We start from the raw sequence: 16,668 nt of genomic DNA on the forward strand, positions 1-16,668 counted from the left end.
AGGCCTTGCGCCCCAAGGACTCAAGTGTATAATGTGATCCCAACAACATCACGCTACATGCACTATTGAGGAGTATGGAGATAGTAGTAGTGTCGATTGCCTCGTTCCACTTAGAAGAAATCAATCAATATTACCAATTTCACTATGGAAAATATTGGAGAAGAGTGAAAATAGTCGAGATAAATTTATTTGAATAACCTATGAGATGAACTACATAACATTTAATTCATATCTTTTAATTTAATTTTAAAAATCCCATTAAAATACACGTTTCGTGGAGCATGGATAATTAAAGATAGGTAAAATGTCAAACAGTTGACAGTTGGGAGTATTTTGATAAATTTCTCAATATTTAAAAATAAGTGTAGTTTGCATACAGTTGCAACCTTAAACAATTGAGTTAAGCCGCACCTCCAACTTTTATCATAAGATATAATTTTAGTGTAAGAAATACATAATGGCTTGAAAATCCATTTTCATCTCTAATTATAAATTTTAAACACTAAAAATGAATCTATATACACATCAAAATCTTGAAAATGGACGGTCCAAATCAAGTGTGGTAAGATGCATTATTTATGGGATTCAATTTTTTTTTTTTTTTTCTTTTTTCATATTCGAAAATCTCAATGTCAAGATGATCAATTAGACGGTTTTTCAACATCACATCAACATTTTCCAATGTATTTTTTATGTACACTTTAATTCTATATTTTAAGGTTGCAACCTTACATAAACTTTTACAAGTTTTAACTTGTGAAAAATCCCCTAGGAAGAGGTCTGACGCTATGGGCCTGGATCCTATAGACCCCCTGCTAGTATCAGAGTTTTCAGTTTGGAAAAGGAATATCCTTGCAAAATTGCAGACATTCCCTGAACATAGAGTTGCTGTTATTACAAATGCCAAATCCAGAATTCACTTGCAGTAGATGTGAACGATGAAATCATAGAATTAGTGAAGCTCATGCAAAGGTGGTTCTTGTACAACTGGTGGGAATCATAGGTGGTAAAAGCATGGGATTAGTAGATTGAAAGGGAAAATATATGAAAAGAAAAGATGTAAAAGCATTAGATAGTCAAACGAGAAAGGCGTGTCTTCATAAAAGCATTAGATTTTGCTTACTACAATGGTTACAGATGGGATTTGAATCCAAGCCATGGATTGCAAAATTAGGCATCATAACTGCTGAGACAATGCGTTTGTCATGCCTTAACTTTTGCCAGAAAGTGTTTCCAATTTTTATAATTTCTGTATCATTTAGAATTTCAGAACAATGCAGAACTCGATGTGCCACCAGTAAAGGCATTTCTGGTAACACAGGATGTAGGGCTAATTCAATCTATCAAAAAACCTAAGCACACCCTAAATTATATATTTTCAAGAAAATTCTTAGTTGCATTGAATAAAGTCCACTGAGGCTTCTTTTTACCACTATCTGAATTCATGATCAAAGCTTCCCATACTTTGATTGGGACCAAAAGTTTTTAAGCATAGTTAGTGAACTTTTCTTCTTTTTTTCGTATATTTTCACCGGGGACTGTTTGATGGGAAGATTAGAGATCTGCAATTTGTACTTTTTTTTAGTTAATAATGGTCAGAGATGGACAACTTGACGTGTTAAATGGTTCAAATTTAGTAACATGGAAAGGCTAAAGGCCATATAATGTCCATGGCATTGAGAAGATACGCTGAATATGTGACATGAAACTAATGCATAGTGGCAGCAAATGGTCCATATGTCAAAACATTTACTGGTGCAACAGAATAGAGCTATAGCTATTTATTGCCTTGAAATACATAATGCTGATACAAACATTGGCTTGAACACAGAGCACTCTAAATTTCCCTTCAAAAAATGGTCTGAATTATTAAATTAATATTTGATATAAGAAAATAACAGATGAAAACGAAAAAGTTTTCTATATCATAAGTCAAGGAAATAATTAGATATTGAAGTGCGGATTTATATAGCTCCCTGATGCCTTTGAAAGTACGAGTGATACCTGACCCCATAGAGATAAAAGGGTGTCTGCATTTCAATCAACCGGGATACCTGCAATATACACAAATTAGATAACCTCTAAACTATTTCTACAAATTATAAAGCAGATTATGCAACCTTTCAACAATAGCTAGACAATCTAAAGCATATTTGGATACCAAAAATGAGGTGCTCTTCAATAGATGACACAAATGTGTCTGCTTCTTTCAATAATTTTAACAATTCCCTTGAAGTATCAGACTGAAGAAAGCCGATTAAAAAAAAAAAGAACTCGATAAAAAGTAGGCCTCAGTCAATATCTTAATGATCATCTTGTTAGAGTGTCAATAAAATAACTTGGAGGAAAGAGCCCTGTAAAATGGCAAAGGTAATCATTTCCTCTTTCTAATGGCAGTGCCAAAGCGAACATTTGCATGTGAGTGGGTGCGTCCAAACTGTAATGCATGCTTTTGGGCCAGTTTGGAAGTCAAATAAAAAGAAATTATTATCCAATAAAAATACAGTTTTTCAAATACCAATTGCAAAAAATACCAAGCCTTTTTTCTTTTCTTATAAAGCCATTTGGGTAGTAAAGTCTATTTTTCTCTCTACGATTCTCTCCCTCAACAAGAAGGGGATAACTACGCAATTAACACTCTCTCTCTCTGGTATCTTTTGCCTTTGTATGACGAGATTGAACATATTTGCAGGGATACGCCCATCTCATGGACGCATACATCAAGGACGTCAAACGCCTTCGCGGATCTCCTGGAGAAGGACGGAGCCAACGCTCATGAAGAAGACTAGGCTTGCTACACCTTTTTGCAGCTTGTGGGCTTTGTAATTTGATAGTGGACTTTGTCAGGGGAGAAAACTATAACCCCATTTTTGTATACTTGTAAAGGGGCGTTCTTATAACCCCATTTTGTATAGGGCCGGAGGGCCTATTCTTTTTTGCAGAGAGTCCCGTCTACCAGGGGACTCTCGCACTAGCTCTGCACTGTAACTCTCTCCTTTTCAATAATACATTCGTTAACATTTCAAAAACAAAAAAAAAACACTCTCTCACCTTGCTGCATGTTTCTCCCTCTAACCTTGATGCAACTACAAATCCACGAGCAGAAGAATGGAGCAAACCGTAATGGTGAATTAAAAATCTCCTTGCTTTCCTCTTCTCTTCTCCCTTTTAACAAGAGACTCAAGCTAGCAAACCCTAATGGTGAATTAAAGATCTTCTTGCTTCTTTCTTCTCTTCTCCTCTTTAATAAGAGACCCATGCTCCTGTTATTGTTCTTCTTCTTCTCTCATCTTCTCTGTCTTATTTGAGCTTCTTCTTTTACCTCTGTTTTGCAGGTATGATGAGAGTCTGGTTTTAAAAAAGAGAGAGAGAAAGAGGGAAGGAGCTTGGTCATTCTCTAGAGAGACAAACATGTTTTAGTCCAACCTGCTGTGGAACTTTGTGAGCAAACAGAAACTCGAGTGGCTGTCCCCTTCATAATTTCTTTGTGACAATTGATTTTCCTTTGAAGATTTCGGGTTGAAGTAGTTTAGATTTGGGGTTTATGACGTAGAGAGAGTAGGTTTGGGGTTTATGAGGTATAGAGAGAGAGAGTAGATTTGGGGTTTATGAGGTAGAGAGAGAGAGTAGATTTGGGGTTTATGAAGTAGAGAGAGTAGATTTGGGGTTTTTGAGGTAGAGAAAGAGAGAGAGAGAGAGAGAGAGAGTAGATTTGGGGTTTTTGAGGTTTCACGGTGTGGGTTGTTGGGTCACAAGGTGGGGCTTGCATGAGGCTGAGAGAGCCGCACTTCCATAAAAAAAAAATTCAAGCTGACTTGAATTTTTTTTTACGGTAATTTTTTCCTTGATACTATAGAATTTTTTATTTCAATCTAAAACTCTAGTAAAATCTTGTGGTTATCCAAACAGTTCAAATCTATTTCACAAGAATTTTGGATTGCAATCCAAAAATATTGCAATTTTGGGTACATCCCAATTAGCACTTTATGATTAAAAAAAATACCCATCCAACTTCCTTTCTATCTACATAACATGGATCAAATGTAAACACAAACCAACATACTAGAAAGAGATACAGAGTAGACATTACTTCCTGGAAAATTTTCTCCATAAATATCAGGGAAAAATTTAACTTGAAAGCTCATCTATGTAAATAAGAATTAGTAGTTTAGAATAAGGTTTATTGCTCACCGCTCGGCGGAAGGCAAACATCTCTTCCTGACCAGACAGGAGGGATACTATTTTGTTTGGTGTTACCGCATTCTCGCCTACATTGCCTGCCAAGAGCACATCTCGGCGGAGCTTCCCGCCTTCTGTCTCTGTTTCAAACTGGAAACTGCATCCACCAACCACAGCAAATATACAAACTCCTAAATTACACATTTGTCTTTCACACTCGAGATTTGATCAGTAAATTCACCATGGAAAATGATGATAAAAACTTTTTCTCTTTGTCTAGTATGAGATAGAATGGGTATTCAGGTTTTAGATTGATTGATTACTGTGTTGACTATTGCAACACTAAGTTCCAGGTTTGAATCTTATAGTGACGGACTCAAGAAAGAAAGTGCAGCATATATTTCTTCAGTATATAATTATTTTACTATTGCCAACACAAACTAATCAAACTTAGAGCACAATGACTGATTGACAGAAGTACATAATAAGATATCATGAAACTTGGTGTATACACAGGATTGATCATCAGAGAAAAGGACCATTGTATTCACTATGTAGCAGTGAGTTTCAAAGATGTGACTGCACGCTAATAAATTTGGGCAATGAAATCAATCGAAAATACACAGAAAATTGAAGAAATGGTTGCAATATGTACATATTTCCCAATTTCAATTAATTTGAGTCAACTTTTCAGAGTTCATTAGTATGAGAAAACAGAAATTGTCTTTTGTGGTGGTTCACGCATCTGTCACTGTCACATTATACAGAATGTGGGGTAGATAAGGGGTAGATAACATTGAAGAGAAGCCATGCCCATCCCTAGAAAATGCACTGACGCACCATGAATTGCCTTTACTGTGTTCTAGAACGTTTTGTAGCAAAAGCCTCTTTTTTTCAGGATTTTATACTCACAATATAGTCTCTTACATTTCCATCTAACTCCTAAGCAAAGGGGGATTGCATGCTGTCTACTTTCCTTAAAATCTGAACACAATTCAAGCTTGAGCTTTCCCAGGATGAAGAAAACAAATGTGTTGGTTGGAACAAATTAGAGTAATCACCTTTCCAGGTCAAATAGTGTACCCTCATCTTTCCCTTGAAATAGATCATCAACAGAAGCAGCAGCAGAACAGAAAAGGCAGCAGTGATGATTGTATAGCTCATCAACAAGGGTGATAAATCTCCTTGCCTGCACAACAAAATATTACTTATGAAATACGAATTTATAGAAGAGTCAAAACCTCATCAATGAGCTCCAAGATCACACGGCAATGGTTTATTTGATGCAGCTCCAATATCCGCTCTGGAACGTTTGGCACAGTATTTTAGGTGATAGATACCTTTTTAGTGGCATCTTTGGATGCCAAATTTTACCCTTGTTAGGTGGAGATGCACACGTAACGCTCCACCATTTTGTGAGTGAAAAAATTAAAACTACCAATTTTAACCCAATACACAAAAGTCGTACTCTTTTTATCATTATCATCATCAGAGCCTTTTCCCAACTAATTGGTCAACTACACGAATCCTGGTCCACCATTTTGCGCTATCAAGGGCCATTAAAGTGGTACTCTTTTATGGAACTTGAATGAAAATCAATACAAAACATGCAGTAGCTAAAAATACCGCAAATGTTGAAGCAGGGTCAAATATAGAAGGCAAAGTTTAACTGGGACCAAATATATATTCACAATGAATAGAAATTACGATCGTCATGAAAGTACATACTCCCACCCAAATAACCCCATATCCCTGCGTGATGCACATTTGAGCTGGTAAAGGAAACTCCTCCCAACTACAAACAAAGATAAATGGTATAGCACCATGACTGATTGATGGATGGAAAAGTGGGATGAATGGCAGTCGCGATGATGACAATTTGAAGATAAGATATTTGTCATACTGATTTAAAGCAGAACATTGCAGAACCAAGGGATCCTATATTCATAGAGAGACTAATAATAGCCAGAAAACAGATGTCCACATCAGATGAAATATCACCTCAATGACTAAGATATTGTTCACAAGTCAATATAGACGTCACTGATCTGAATAGCAAGACATAAAAAATGATGGAAAAATTTCAGGACTCAAGAAACACATCAATAAATGATCACTGTTATCCATTAAAAGAAAGGATAACATGAGCAGGACCAAAGACAGACGACGGCAAAAACAAGACACTACTTCTTCAGTGTTCTGAATTTTACATCTAAAGACGAAGTACTGCCACGAGGAAACCAATCAACTGAAGATAAGAACATACCATTCGTAGTCTCTAATAGCTTGTGAATAATACTTTAAGATGGAAAAATCCCTATTGTAATTGTTATCTAAGATAATAGAATCACGACATGAACTTAAGCAAGGAATAGCGAACTGAAGATACAAATATTACAATCCAGCATATCATGGAAAGTAATAGTATTTTGCAATTTCAAGCTGATCAATAATAGGAACTAAAAGATTTAGTAAGTATATGGTAGGACTCATATTTGAAAGATTATGAGGCACAACATATTGAGTTCTTTAAAAAATTTTTGAAAACGGTCTGCCCAGCGCCTACCGCCCATCTAGGAGCCCAAAGGGGCCTAGCCAGCATGCCAAGACCAAGTCGCTAGTGCCTGGGCACCTGCCTAGGAGGCCCAAGCGTGCGCCCCGCACGAAGTCCTAGGTGGGAAGCAAGGTCTGGAACTGTGTAATAAAGAGGCCATTAAGGGCATTTTGACCCACAAATTAGACATAAAAGAGTATTTCAGGGCATTCTGAACCCCCCCCCAAGAGTGAAAAAAAGTCAAATCTAGACCCTAGAAATACCCCAAATCGATTGATTTTTGCAAAATTTATTTGAATAAAAAAAAAGAATCTGAGGTTTGACAAAAGCTTACCTTTTGTTATTGGAAATTTTCTTTAGATTGGTAGTGAAGGTATTAGAAGACTTCTGTGGTGAGTTATAGCTCGAACTTTATCGAGAACATCAAAGACTTGGAGCCCATGTGACTGTGTCTTGTATTGCACAATCGAACTATTGGTTTTATGATTTTATTGGAGACTTGAAGTCCATGTGACTATGTCTATGTGCATGTAATTGTGTATCATGATCATGAGTCACTATGAAGTATGGATTGCAGAGTTGGAGACTATACACCATGGCCTAGTTTATGCTTTTTCACTAAGTTTTCAATGATTTTAAGGATTTGGGTGCCCGCCTAGGGGCTGGGCGTTAGGCGCCAGGCCAGCCGCTGAGAGGCCGCATAGCATTTTCTGCAACATTTTTTTTTCCCTAATATCTTTCTGCCAACACATGCACCCAACTTGTATGTTCATCAGAGTACAAGATATTTAATCCGATGTTTCCAACATTTTAAGGACAATGCAGAAGACAGGTATAAGCAGAACACGGAATGTCATTTGTCATGTAACAGGCACCCCAGTAAAGAGTTATTGTGTTTCAAATCTTTGACTTCGGTCTTGCTCTATGGAGCCATTCATCCACATCCACAAGCTAATATAGATACACAATCATTAATAATAGTAATGTCATGTACACCCCAAAAGAATATACAAGACTGTATCATAACAGATGTATTTACGAAAGAGAAGCATAAGGTCAGAAAGTGATAAGCACAATACCTTATCACGTATGCGCATACTCATCATAGGAATGTCTGAAATAAAAACTGTGTGAAAATTATTAGCTATTGCAATATAATCTGCTGCTCCCACCTGAATAGCAATAAGTTCACGAGTAAAATCACTAATTATAATATGAGTGCAACCAGTGCTCATCCAATTCAGAAATTCTAGGAAATAAATTTCTTATATCTGATAACGTCTATGTGCTTTGCTGACACTAGGGGCAATTCTGTCCATGAGCAGTTATCTTATGTTGCAAGGGTATATACATCATTTGGTCAAAAGAATATTTTAGCCATTTTATACCATGTGACTTCACAAGAAACTGCAGTAAGGATAAATGGTTTCACTCGCATCTGTTGATCATGCTCAGTGTGGGAGGAAAAACATGCCATTCCGGCCTCTGTTGGCTCTTGCAGTTGGGTTTTTTTTCTAACCATATCTCTCTGTATCAAAGGGATGCAATGACGAGAATATATGTGAGAGAAGGTCTATAGGTTAGGGATGTGAACTGGAGGAGAATATGGAGCTGCTTGGGGATTTGAAGGAGATCGAAAGTATGGTTCATAATTTCCTCAAAAGTATCCACAAATAGCCAGAGATGGAGGTTTTGGAGGGACAGGAATGTGTGAAAGAGTTCTTGGAGTACCTTTCAACTGTAATTTCTTCATCACTTAAGATGCTAAGGGAAGAAGGGAATGGCACTGTACGAAAGACGTGAGGAGCATTGTTAGAAGCTAGCCCTTAGGAACTGAGCTTTTTTGTATTAATAATTTTAAGGAAATTAAAAAAATTGAGGAAGTTTCCTACATCATCTTCAATTGGATTTCATTTAGCAGGAAGAAGCCCACAGTTCCCCACTATCCGATAATAACATTTAGGAAGCTTGAATTTTACTAACGTAGGGGTTCTTGGATTTTTTTTATATTTTTAACCCATGAAATGTATTGTGAGTTTCTCCTAGAAAGAAATAACATAGTATAATATCAAGCATTCAAGATTTAAACAAGTTTCATCATCATCTTCTAAGCTTTTTTTCCCAACTAATTGGGGTCGGCTACATGAATCCTAGCTGGCCATTCTGCTCTATTAAGGGCCACACCCTCAGTGGGGCCATAATCCCCAAATCTTTTCCCCACAACTTCCAACCATGTCCTTTTAAGCCTACCCCTTGCCCTTTTTTAGCCTTCCACTTGAACTAACTTGCACCTCCTAGCAGGTGTTGTATTGGGTCTGCCAGACACGGCCAACTCACCTAAGTCTACTTTCTCTCATCTTATCACCTATTGGTGTCATACCTAAATTTATATGAATGCATTCATTTCGAATTCTATCCCTTCTTGTCTTGCCACTTATACATCTCAACATCTTCACCTTACACTCATTCTATGGATATGTTATTTCTTGACGGCCCAACATTTTGCCTCCTAAAGTAAAGTTGGTCTCACAGTTGTCCTATAGAACTTACTCTTCAGCTTCATTGATATGCAGCAATCACACAAAACTCCGGTTGCACATTCTCCACTTTTCCCACCCAGCTCTAATTCTATGTGCGACATCTTCCTCAATCTGTCCATTTTCCTAGATTATCGACCTAATCTATCGAAAGTATGCTCTTTTTTGTATTTCTTGGCCGTCAATCACAACTGCTTCCTAGTCTCTACTCTTATTTATTACTAAGCTTGCATTCCATATACTCTTATCTTAGTCCGACTAATTTTAAAACCTTTAGATTCGAGAGCATCCCTCCAGAATTCTAATTTTGTGTTGATGCCATTCGGGGTCTCATCGATCAAACTATGTCATCCGTGAACAACATGCACCACGATACCTCATCTTGTAGGTGCCTAGTTAAGGTGTCCATAACTAAGACAACAAGGTATGGGCTCAATGCTAACCCCTGGTGTACACCTACTGTCACTAAAAACTCACTCGTCTCTCCGCTAGTTGTTCGTACACTAGTTAGCAATCTCTCGTACATGTATCTCACCAAGTCGATGTAGTGTCTTGAGACTATTTTCTTTTCCAACACCCACCAAATCAAATCTCTAGGTACTCTATAATACGCTTTCTCTAGATCAATGAAGACCAGGTGGAGGTCTTTTCCCTTTGCCCTAAACTTCTCAATCAGTTGCCTAAGTAGGAAAATAGCCTTGGTTTTTTACCTGCTTGACCTAAAATCGAATTAGTTTTTTGATACATTCACTTTGTGCCTTAGTGGCTGCTCAGTCACTATCTCCCATAGCTTCATAGACTCATAAGTTTGATCCCTCTATAATTCGCACATATCTGTATGTCTGCTTTGTGCTTTTAAATAGATACCGCGGATTTTTTCTCCATTCGTCTAGCATTTTCTTTGTTTTCAACACCTTGTTGAACAACTTGGCCAGTCATCAATGTCAATTTCCCCCATGTACCTCCAAACCTCTACCTAAATACCATCTAGTCTTAAAGTATTTCCTATCATCATCCTCATTAAAGCTTCTATCACTTATGAGATCTTAATCCTACGAATGTATCTAAAGCACTTCCTATCTTCATCATCTTCAAAGCTTCTATCACTTCCAATATCCTAATCTTACGAATGTATCTGTGATTTTCGTCGTCATTTATGTCAACAATTCTTTCTACCACTATGTTCCCATTGTGTTCGTCATTTAATAATTTTGAAAATAATTCTCCACCTTTTGTTGATCTTTTCATCCTTCACTAAGACCTTTTGATCATCACGCTTAACGCATTTAATATGGTCTAAGTCCCTACACTTTTTCTCTCTCATGCAAATTTGAAGACATCTTTTTCACCTTTTCTTGTTCCTAGTTTGTTGTACAGACTATCATATGCCCTAAGTTTGGCCTTACTTGCTATTTGTTTAGTATTTTTTTTAACTTTTTTATATTTTTATAAGTTTTGATCATTTCCATTATATTGCCAAATTTTATAACATTATTGTTTTTGCTAATGCCCTTCTGAACCTCATCACTCCACCACCAAGTTTCCTTCATCGGAATTTCTTTTCCCTTTAGATTCTCTTCAAACTTCTTTTGCCATTTTCTTAGTATAGTCATCCATCTAATTCCACATAATATTGACCCAACGTTCAAAGTTCCATTTTCTTTCTTTACCTATTTTATCCCTAGACAAATTTATTTTTTTTATTTTCAAATTCCACCACCTAGTTCATGGACACCTATTAATTTTACCCCTTCTCTTCCATGTCTTTATGCAGAAGTCTATACACATGATCCTATGTTGGGTAGTCAAACTCTCTCCTAGGATAACCTTACAATCTTTACATGATGGCTGATCATCTTCTTAACTAGGAAGAAGTTAATCTAGCTTTTATGTGATCTACTTTTACAGGTTATTGAATGTTCATCTTGCTTTGAAAAGTACGTGTTTGCTATTGCTAGGTCATAGGCCATAACAAAATCTAGAATAACCTCACACATCTCATTTCTTTCACCAAACCCATATTCCCCGTGTACCCCTTCATATCTTCTACTATCCTTCCCTACATGTACATTTAAGTCCCCTCCCAAAAAAGTCCTCTCTCCATTTAGTATGTCCTGCACTAGTCCTTTCCATGTCCGCCCAAACTTGTCGGTTTATTCTATCATCTAGTCCTATTTGTGGTGCATAAGCACTAGTTAATTAAATCTTCCCCTAATACAAATTTAATTAATAGGTAGTCTATCACCTACTCTCTTGACATTAACTACTTTATCTTTTAAATCTCTGTCTACTATTATGCCTACAAGTTTAAAGGGGAAAAAAAAAGGTCTATCAAAAATATTTAAGGACCCTTAGTGATTCCTATAACATAAAGTGGATGCATATATAGTTGCATAATGGAATGGTGAAAGTGGCATGCTATTTGGTTCCAGTAATAGTTGTTGAGATAAGAGGCAGGACCGGGAGTAGGATCAAGATCGGGATCGGGATTGGGCATTTTGGATAGTGAAACACGAGAAGAATCATACGGTTGGGAGTGATGTCTGTATAATGCATATTTTCGAGATCTAGATCCCTAAACATTATGGATCTAGATCCCCAAAAGGTTGGGTATCTTGATCCCAACCTTTTAGGATCTTGGTTCCAACATTTTTGGGATCTTGCTCGCAACCTTAAAGAGTATTTATAATAGAGCATAGCAAGTAGCCATTAATATCTTCTTTGGGAGAGACAGTTTCCTCTTAATTCTCACTCATATTTGGGGGATGAAAACCCTCAGAGGGCTTCCAAGAAGAAGAGGAAGAGCAACAAATAGTTTGAATATTTTTTTTGTTGTTTTGGGATATTTTAGATATTGTTTTCTAATTTATTTCATTGCAAGACCAGTTCAGGACTTTTTGGACATTTTAATTAAAGTTTGGAAGCTTAATTTCCTATTATATTTAATTTAGGACCTTTTGGTCAAAATTTAATTGTATGAATTTGACCAAAACAATAAATTCTTAACATAAAAGAGGTGTATGGATGGGCTAGAGGAACAAGCACGTATTCCTCTTTTCAGAAAAGAAGACTTGTCTTGAGAAAAAAGAAGCTTGAGGCTTGAGAAAAAAGAAGCTTAAGGCTTGAGCCCCAAGTTGGAGAAAACCTTAGGGTTTCTCCAAAATTGCATGTGTCTGGCTATTTTCTTGGTGATTCTTATTGTTTCTTCAAGTTCTTTGCATCAAGTAAGGATCCCTTTATTTATAGCCAACAAGTAATGCAACCATATTAAAAGTAGAGTTATGTTGCCAGCTGACTACAAATAAAGAAAATCATCAGTTTGGTAGTTATTAAGGTCTTTCAGATTCGAATTGAGAACCTTAATAGTCAGAATCAAGATCCCTCAAGGGGAATTTCATTGTACAGCTCCCCTTTCGGGGATGCACATCTTTTAATATACTCTTTTCTTTAATACAACAGTTAAAATTCTGAAAAAAAAACAGCTTGAATCAGGTCCCTAACAGTGAGGATTCAGATCCCAAAATATAAAAATCGAGTTCCCTTGAGGATCCCTTTTCTGGAGCGCCGAAGCGAAATTCTGGAGCGGGACCACCATGTATGTTGGAAGATCCCAGTAACTATGGATCTAGCCCTTTCAAGGACTGCCAAATGGATTAGTTTTTGGTACATAAATTCAGTTGTTCCTAGTTTCAACACTACCACTGGTATCGTATCCTTACATGATCTCATGGCTGCAATTTAGGATAGATAGAAACCAAAAGTATGTTTAATTTAAACATTCAGAAATTGAGTGTCATCAAAATCTCAAAAAAAAAAAAAAAGTAAAAAAATTATGAGTATATGTTTTACGTTTTATCTTCCTATCATCATCATCATCATCATTTTAGGCTTTACCCAATTAATTGGGTCGGCTACGCATTTTATTTTCCTCTCCGAGACAAAAATTCATAGTTACTTAGCTATTTTGAACTGGTATATCAGAGCAAAGTTACTACCGGACGACCGCAAAGATAATCAAATGTGAATCGTGAAACCCCATTACAGCTCTCAGGAACCTCCAGTGTTCTGTTTTAAAGCAGAGATACATACATTATTTGACAAAGAAAATTGCTTAATATCTCACACTTTTGCTATTTTGTAGGAAGCATACCTTCCAAACATTATAGGAATACTAGTTGAGGTTATTCTTCCTCCGTATTGCATGGTAACATTGTGCCACATTCTTTCGAATTCATCATATGAGTGGCGATCTAGAGGCCAAAAGTAATGCTCCTGAAGATGAACAAGAAAGGGAATAAATCATAATGGATAAAAATTCATAGTTTTTATTTTTGTTCTTCTTTATGTGGGGAGGGTGTGTGGGTTGCGTGAGAGAGAGAAGGGGGTTGTTTTAAGTAAGAAATCACTTGTTTTCAGGAGATATCTTCTTTAGATTTGCCAACGATACCAATGCAGGGCAATATTCAAATAAGTTTATGATCACCAACTAATGCAGGCTGAAGTGAAACTCTTAACATGTGCAAATAAAACCTGATGTGAAGTAAAATTTAAAGCACTTACTCTGGTACAAAAAGCAGGTTCAGGTAACAAGAAAAAATGCACCTTATTCAGAATATAGTTTATGACAACCTCTGTCCAAATGCAGTCTATTGAACTGAATACTCTGCTCAAACATATGGCCTAACGTATTCAGATGAGTAGTAGTAAAACCCATTTTAGGATATTTAGAAAAGAGGTACCTAACCTTTAGAAAGATAAGGAAACCTACTCAAGTCGAACACAAACACCTCGTAAAGGACTAAGATGATCAAGTATAGAGGATTCACATACGGAACAATAACATTATTTGATTTTCAAAAGTAATTCTAAAAAACTAAACAGAAATAGCAAACCCTTTTTATTAACGTAGAAATTACACTCATGCTCCTTGAAGGACTCATTGATTAATATGATATAATGGACACAAAGGTGTTAGAAAGTTCATGGCTTAAGGCACAGACTTCGGTACGATTGATGGTTCCAGGACTATCACTGTACAACCACAAATATTTGTGGCATTTTGAAGGTTGTTTTATAAAGAGGAGTACACTCCAGCAATTACTTGAAAAGGGGGAGGAATTTCGAACTTATTTGATCAGTGTCATTTCCAGTTGATCTCTGACTTGATCGAAAAAGATACAATGCCAGTATATGGTCTCATGAGCTCTCATCATGGCTCTCTCAGTAGTTTCAGAATGTCATAAAAAATGAAAAAGATATCATGCCAACTTTTAGTATATGGTCTCAAGAGTTATACTCATGACTCCCTCAAGTAGTTCCAGAACCTCATAGAAATGATTAAATGAGAATACCGAATTAACTTTCTAACAGAACCCAAACAGTTTAATGACAGTAGGTTGGAGAGACAGGATAGGGAGGGACTGAAAGGGGTTGGGCAGAGAGGCTTGCAAAACAAGTAATACAGATCTAAAAAATTATCACATGCTCAAAATGACAAAAACAACCAGAATCAAGCTCCAATTCTCCTTCCACCCCAACCAAGACACATATATGGAAAATGTACCTGCTGAACAAGCCACCTAATAAGAAAAATAAACAGAGTGCATGCCGATACATAGCACAAGAAAATACACAGAGAGACACATGAAAAATTCTTACTACAATTGCACATGCATATTCATATTCGCAAGTACAAATGCATGTATGCTGCATGGACACACACACAGACCCCTGAAAATAGAGGACAGAAACCGAACCTTATCACAGGTTTTGCTTGCTAAAAGACGACGATAATCAATCTCACTTCCAACCAAAATATTCCTACAATGGTCCTCCAGTTCTGCAACAAATCTTAAGAATATCTCCTTCTGCATGCCATCCTATAATTGGGAATATGACTAATCAACCAAGGGAAGTTCTTTGAAAAGAACAAAGAAAGCAAGCCATTCAACAACTGACATAAATATTCCAATATTTATAACAGCAGGGTCCATCTGCCCCAAATATGATATATTAATAGGATTCTAACCATAAAGACATGGAAATTCTTTTCCACATATATGTCAAGTAATGGTATTTGACAAGTCATCACTAAATGTCCAGTTTCCTAAAGAGAGTGATTTAATCTCCAAATGCACACGATGCTTATAAGAATGATCAGCTAGATTTCTTCTAGCCAACCAAATTATTGCACCACTTAAAAACAGAGAACAATTCTGAAACGATCCACCAGGACTGGCCTACCTGATTGAGATCCGTGGGTGCTCTATTGCTGGTGGCCACAAGGACAGTCCCAGTACTGAGCAATCTGCTTACTATTCCAGACAAGGCAACAACCGCAAACACATCAACGGTCTGTGCATAGAAATAAAGAAAATTTAAGTCAGAAAGCCTATCTTGTAGAATTTCCACAGTACCGCAAATGACAAAACAAGGTATGCTTTCTTTTTGTCTTCGAAAATATGCAACCAAGCTTTTAAATAGCAGATATATACAGCCGAACTAATGAGAACAATAGGTAAATAAGTGTAAGCATTTTGGTATCAAAAGTATCCATAAAAGCCAGAAACGACTAGAAATGAATTAAAAAAAATAAGATAAAAGAAAAGGAAAACCAGTGCAGCTAAAGACTATTTATTTGCTTGTAGAGTGTAAGCATTAAGGTATCAAAAGTATCCATAAAAGCCAGAAATGATTGGAAATGAATTAAAAAAAATAAAATGAAAGAAAAGGAAAACCAGGGAACTATGGATCAGAAAATTAAATATATACTTAATTCATGAGGGTCAAAACTGGAATATCAAATATTTAGTCATAAAAGAGATGAAAACAACTAAAAATCCACAATTGATAATGGAAAGTAGAAGACCTTAGACCATAATATATCACTAATGGAACATCTGCAAAAGTGCTACCCCCAACTGGGCGAATGCAAGAGATGAAAAATTAAGAGTGTATGCTATGTGATGAAATTCTTCTGTGAGGCCTTTCTAAAATGTCAGCAAGCTGATTGTTCTTTCTGGTAATAATTCTTTCTGGTAATAACGTTCTAATAGCACCTTCCCTTACTTTCACTTGGTAAGAGACAATGCACTTGGACTAATTTGTGCTTCAAATGCCAAATTTTTATTCATTAATATTTGTATTTAAGTAACAATGGAATGCAAGCTTAGTAATAATAGGAGTAGAGACGAGGAAGTAGTTAAGATTAACGGCGAGGAATTACAAAAAAGACTGCACTTTCGATAATTTGGGTCGATAATCCACAAAAATAGAGAGATTGAGGAAGATGGCGTACACATAATTCAAGCTGGGTGGGCGAAGTGGAGATGTGCAATTGGAATTTTATTTGATCACCGCATACCAATGAAGCTGAAGGTAAAGTTCTATAGGACAGAT

At 36.5% G+C, this 16,668-nt stretch overlaps 1 protein-coding gene across 9 annotated transcripts in view; it reads right to left on the reverse strand.

Moving 5' to 3' along the window:
- Positions 1-1,756: 1,756 nt before the first annotated feature.
- LOC18428433 (AFG1-like ATPase family protein) overlaps positions 1,757-16,668 on the reverse strand; it is a 40,561-nt gene continuing 25,649 nt past the window's right edge. For 3 of the 9 annotated variants that reach the window (XM_020663735.2, XM_011622940.3, XM_088867757.1), the window contains exons 7-14: positions 15,514-15,624; positions 15,027-15,149; positions 13,421-13,542; positions 13,266-13,335; positions 7,813-7,905; positions 5,241-5,368; positions 4,192-4,336; positions 1,757-2,054 (exon numbers count right to left, since the gene is read on the reverse strand). In XM_020663735.2, coding sequence (XP_020519394.1) covers positions 1,965-2,054; positions 4,192-4,336; positions 5,241-5,368; positions 7,813-7,905; positions 13,266-13,335; positions 13,421-13,542; positions 15,027-15,149; positions 15,514-15,624 — 882 coding nt within the window. In that variant the 3' untranslated portion in view covers positions 1,757-1,964. The remainder of the gene's footprint in view (positions 2,055-4,191; positions 4,337-5,240; positions 5,369-7,812; positions 7,906-13,265; positions 13,336-13,420; positions 13,543-15,026; positions 15,150-15,513; positions 15,625-16,668) is intronic. The other 6 variants (XR_016056173.1, XR_016056172.1, XR_016056169.1 and 3 more) reach the window with 4 other exon arrangements.

The sequence above is a fragment of the Amborella trichopoda genome, chromosome 5 (assembly GCF_054954075.1).
Source record: "Amborella trichopoda isolate Santa Cruz 75 chromosome 5, AtrichopodaSantaCruz75HAP2 v2.0, whole genome shotgun sequence".
In the NCBI taxonomy this organism is placed as follows: Eukaryota; Viridiplantae; Streptophyta; class Magnoliopsida; order Amborellales; family Amborellaceae; genus Amborella; species Amborella trichopoda.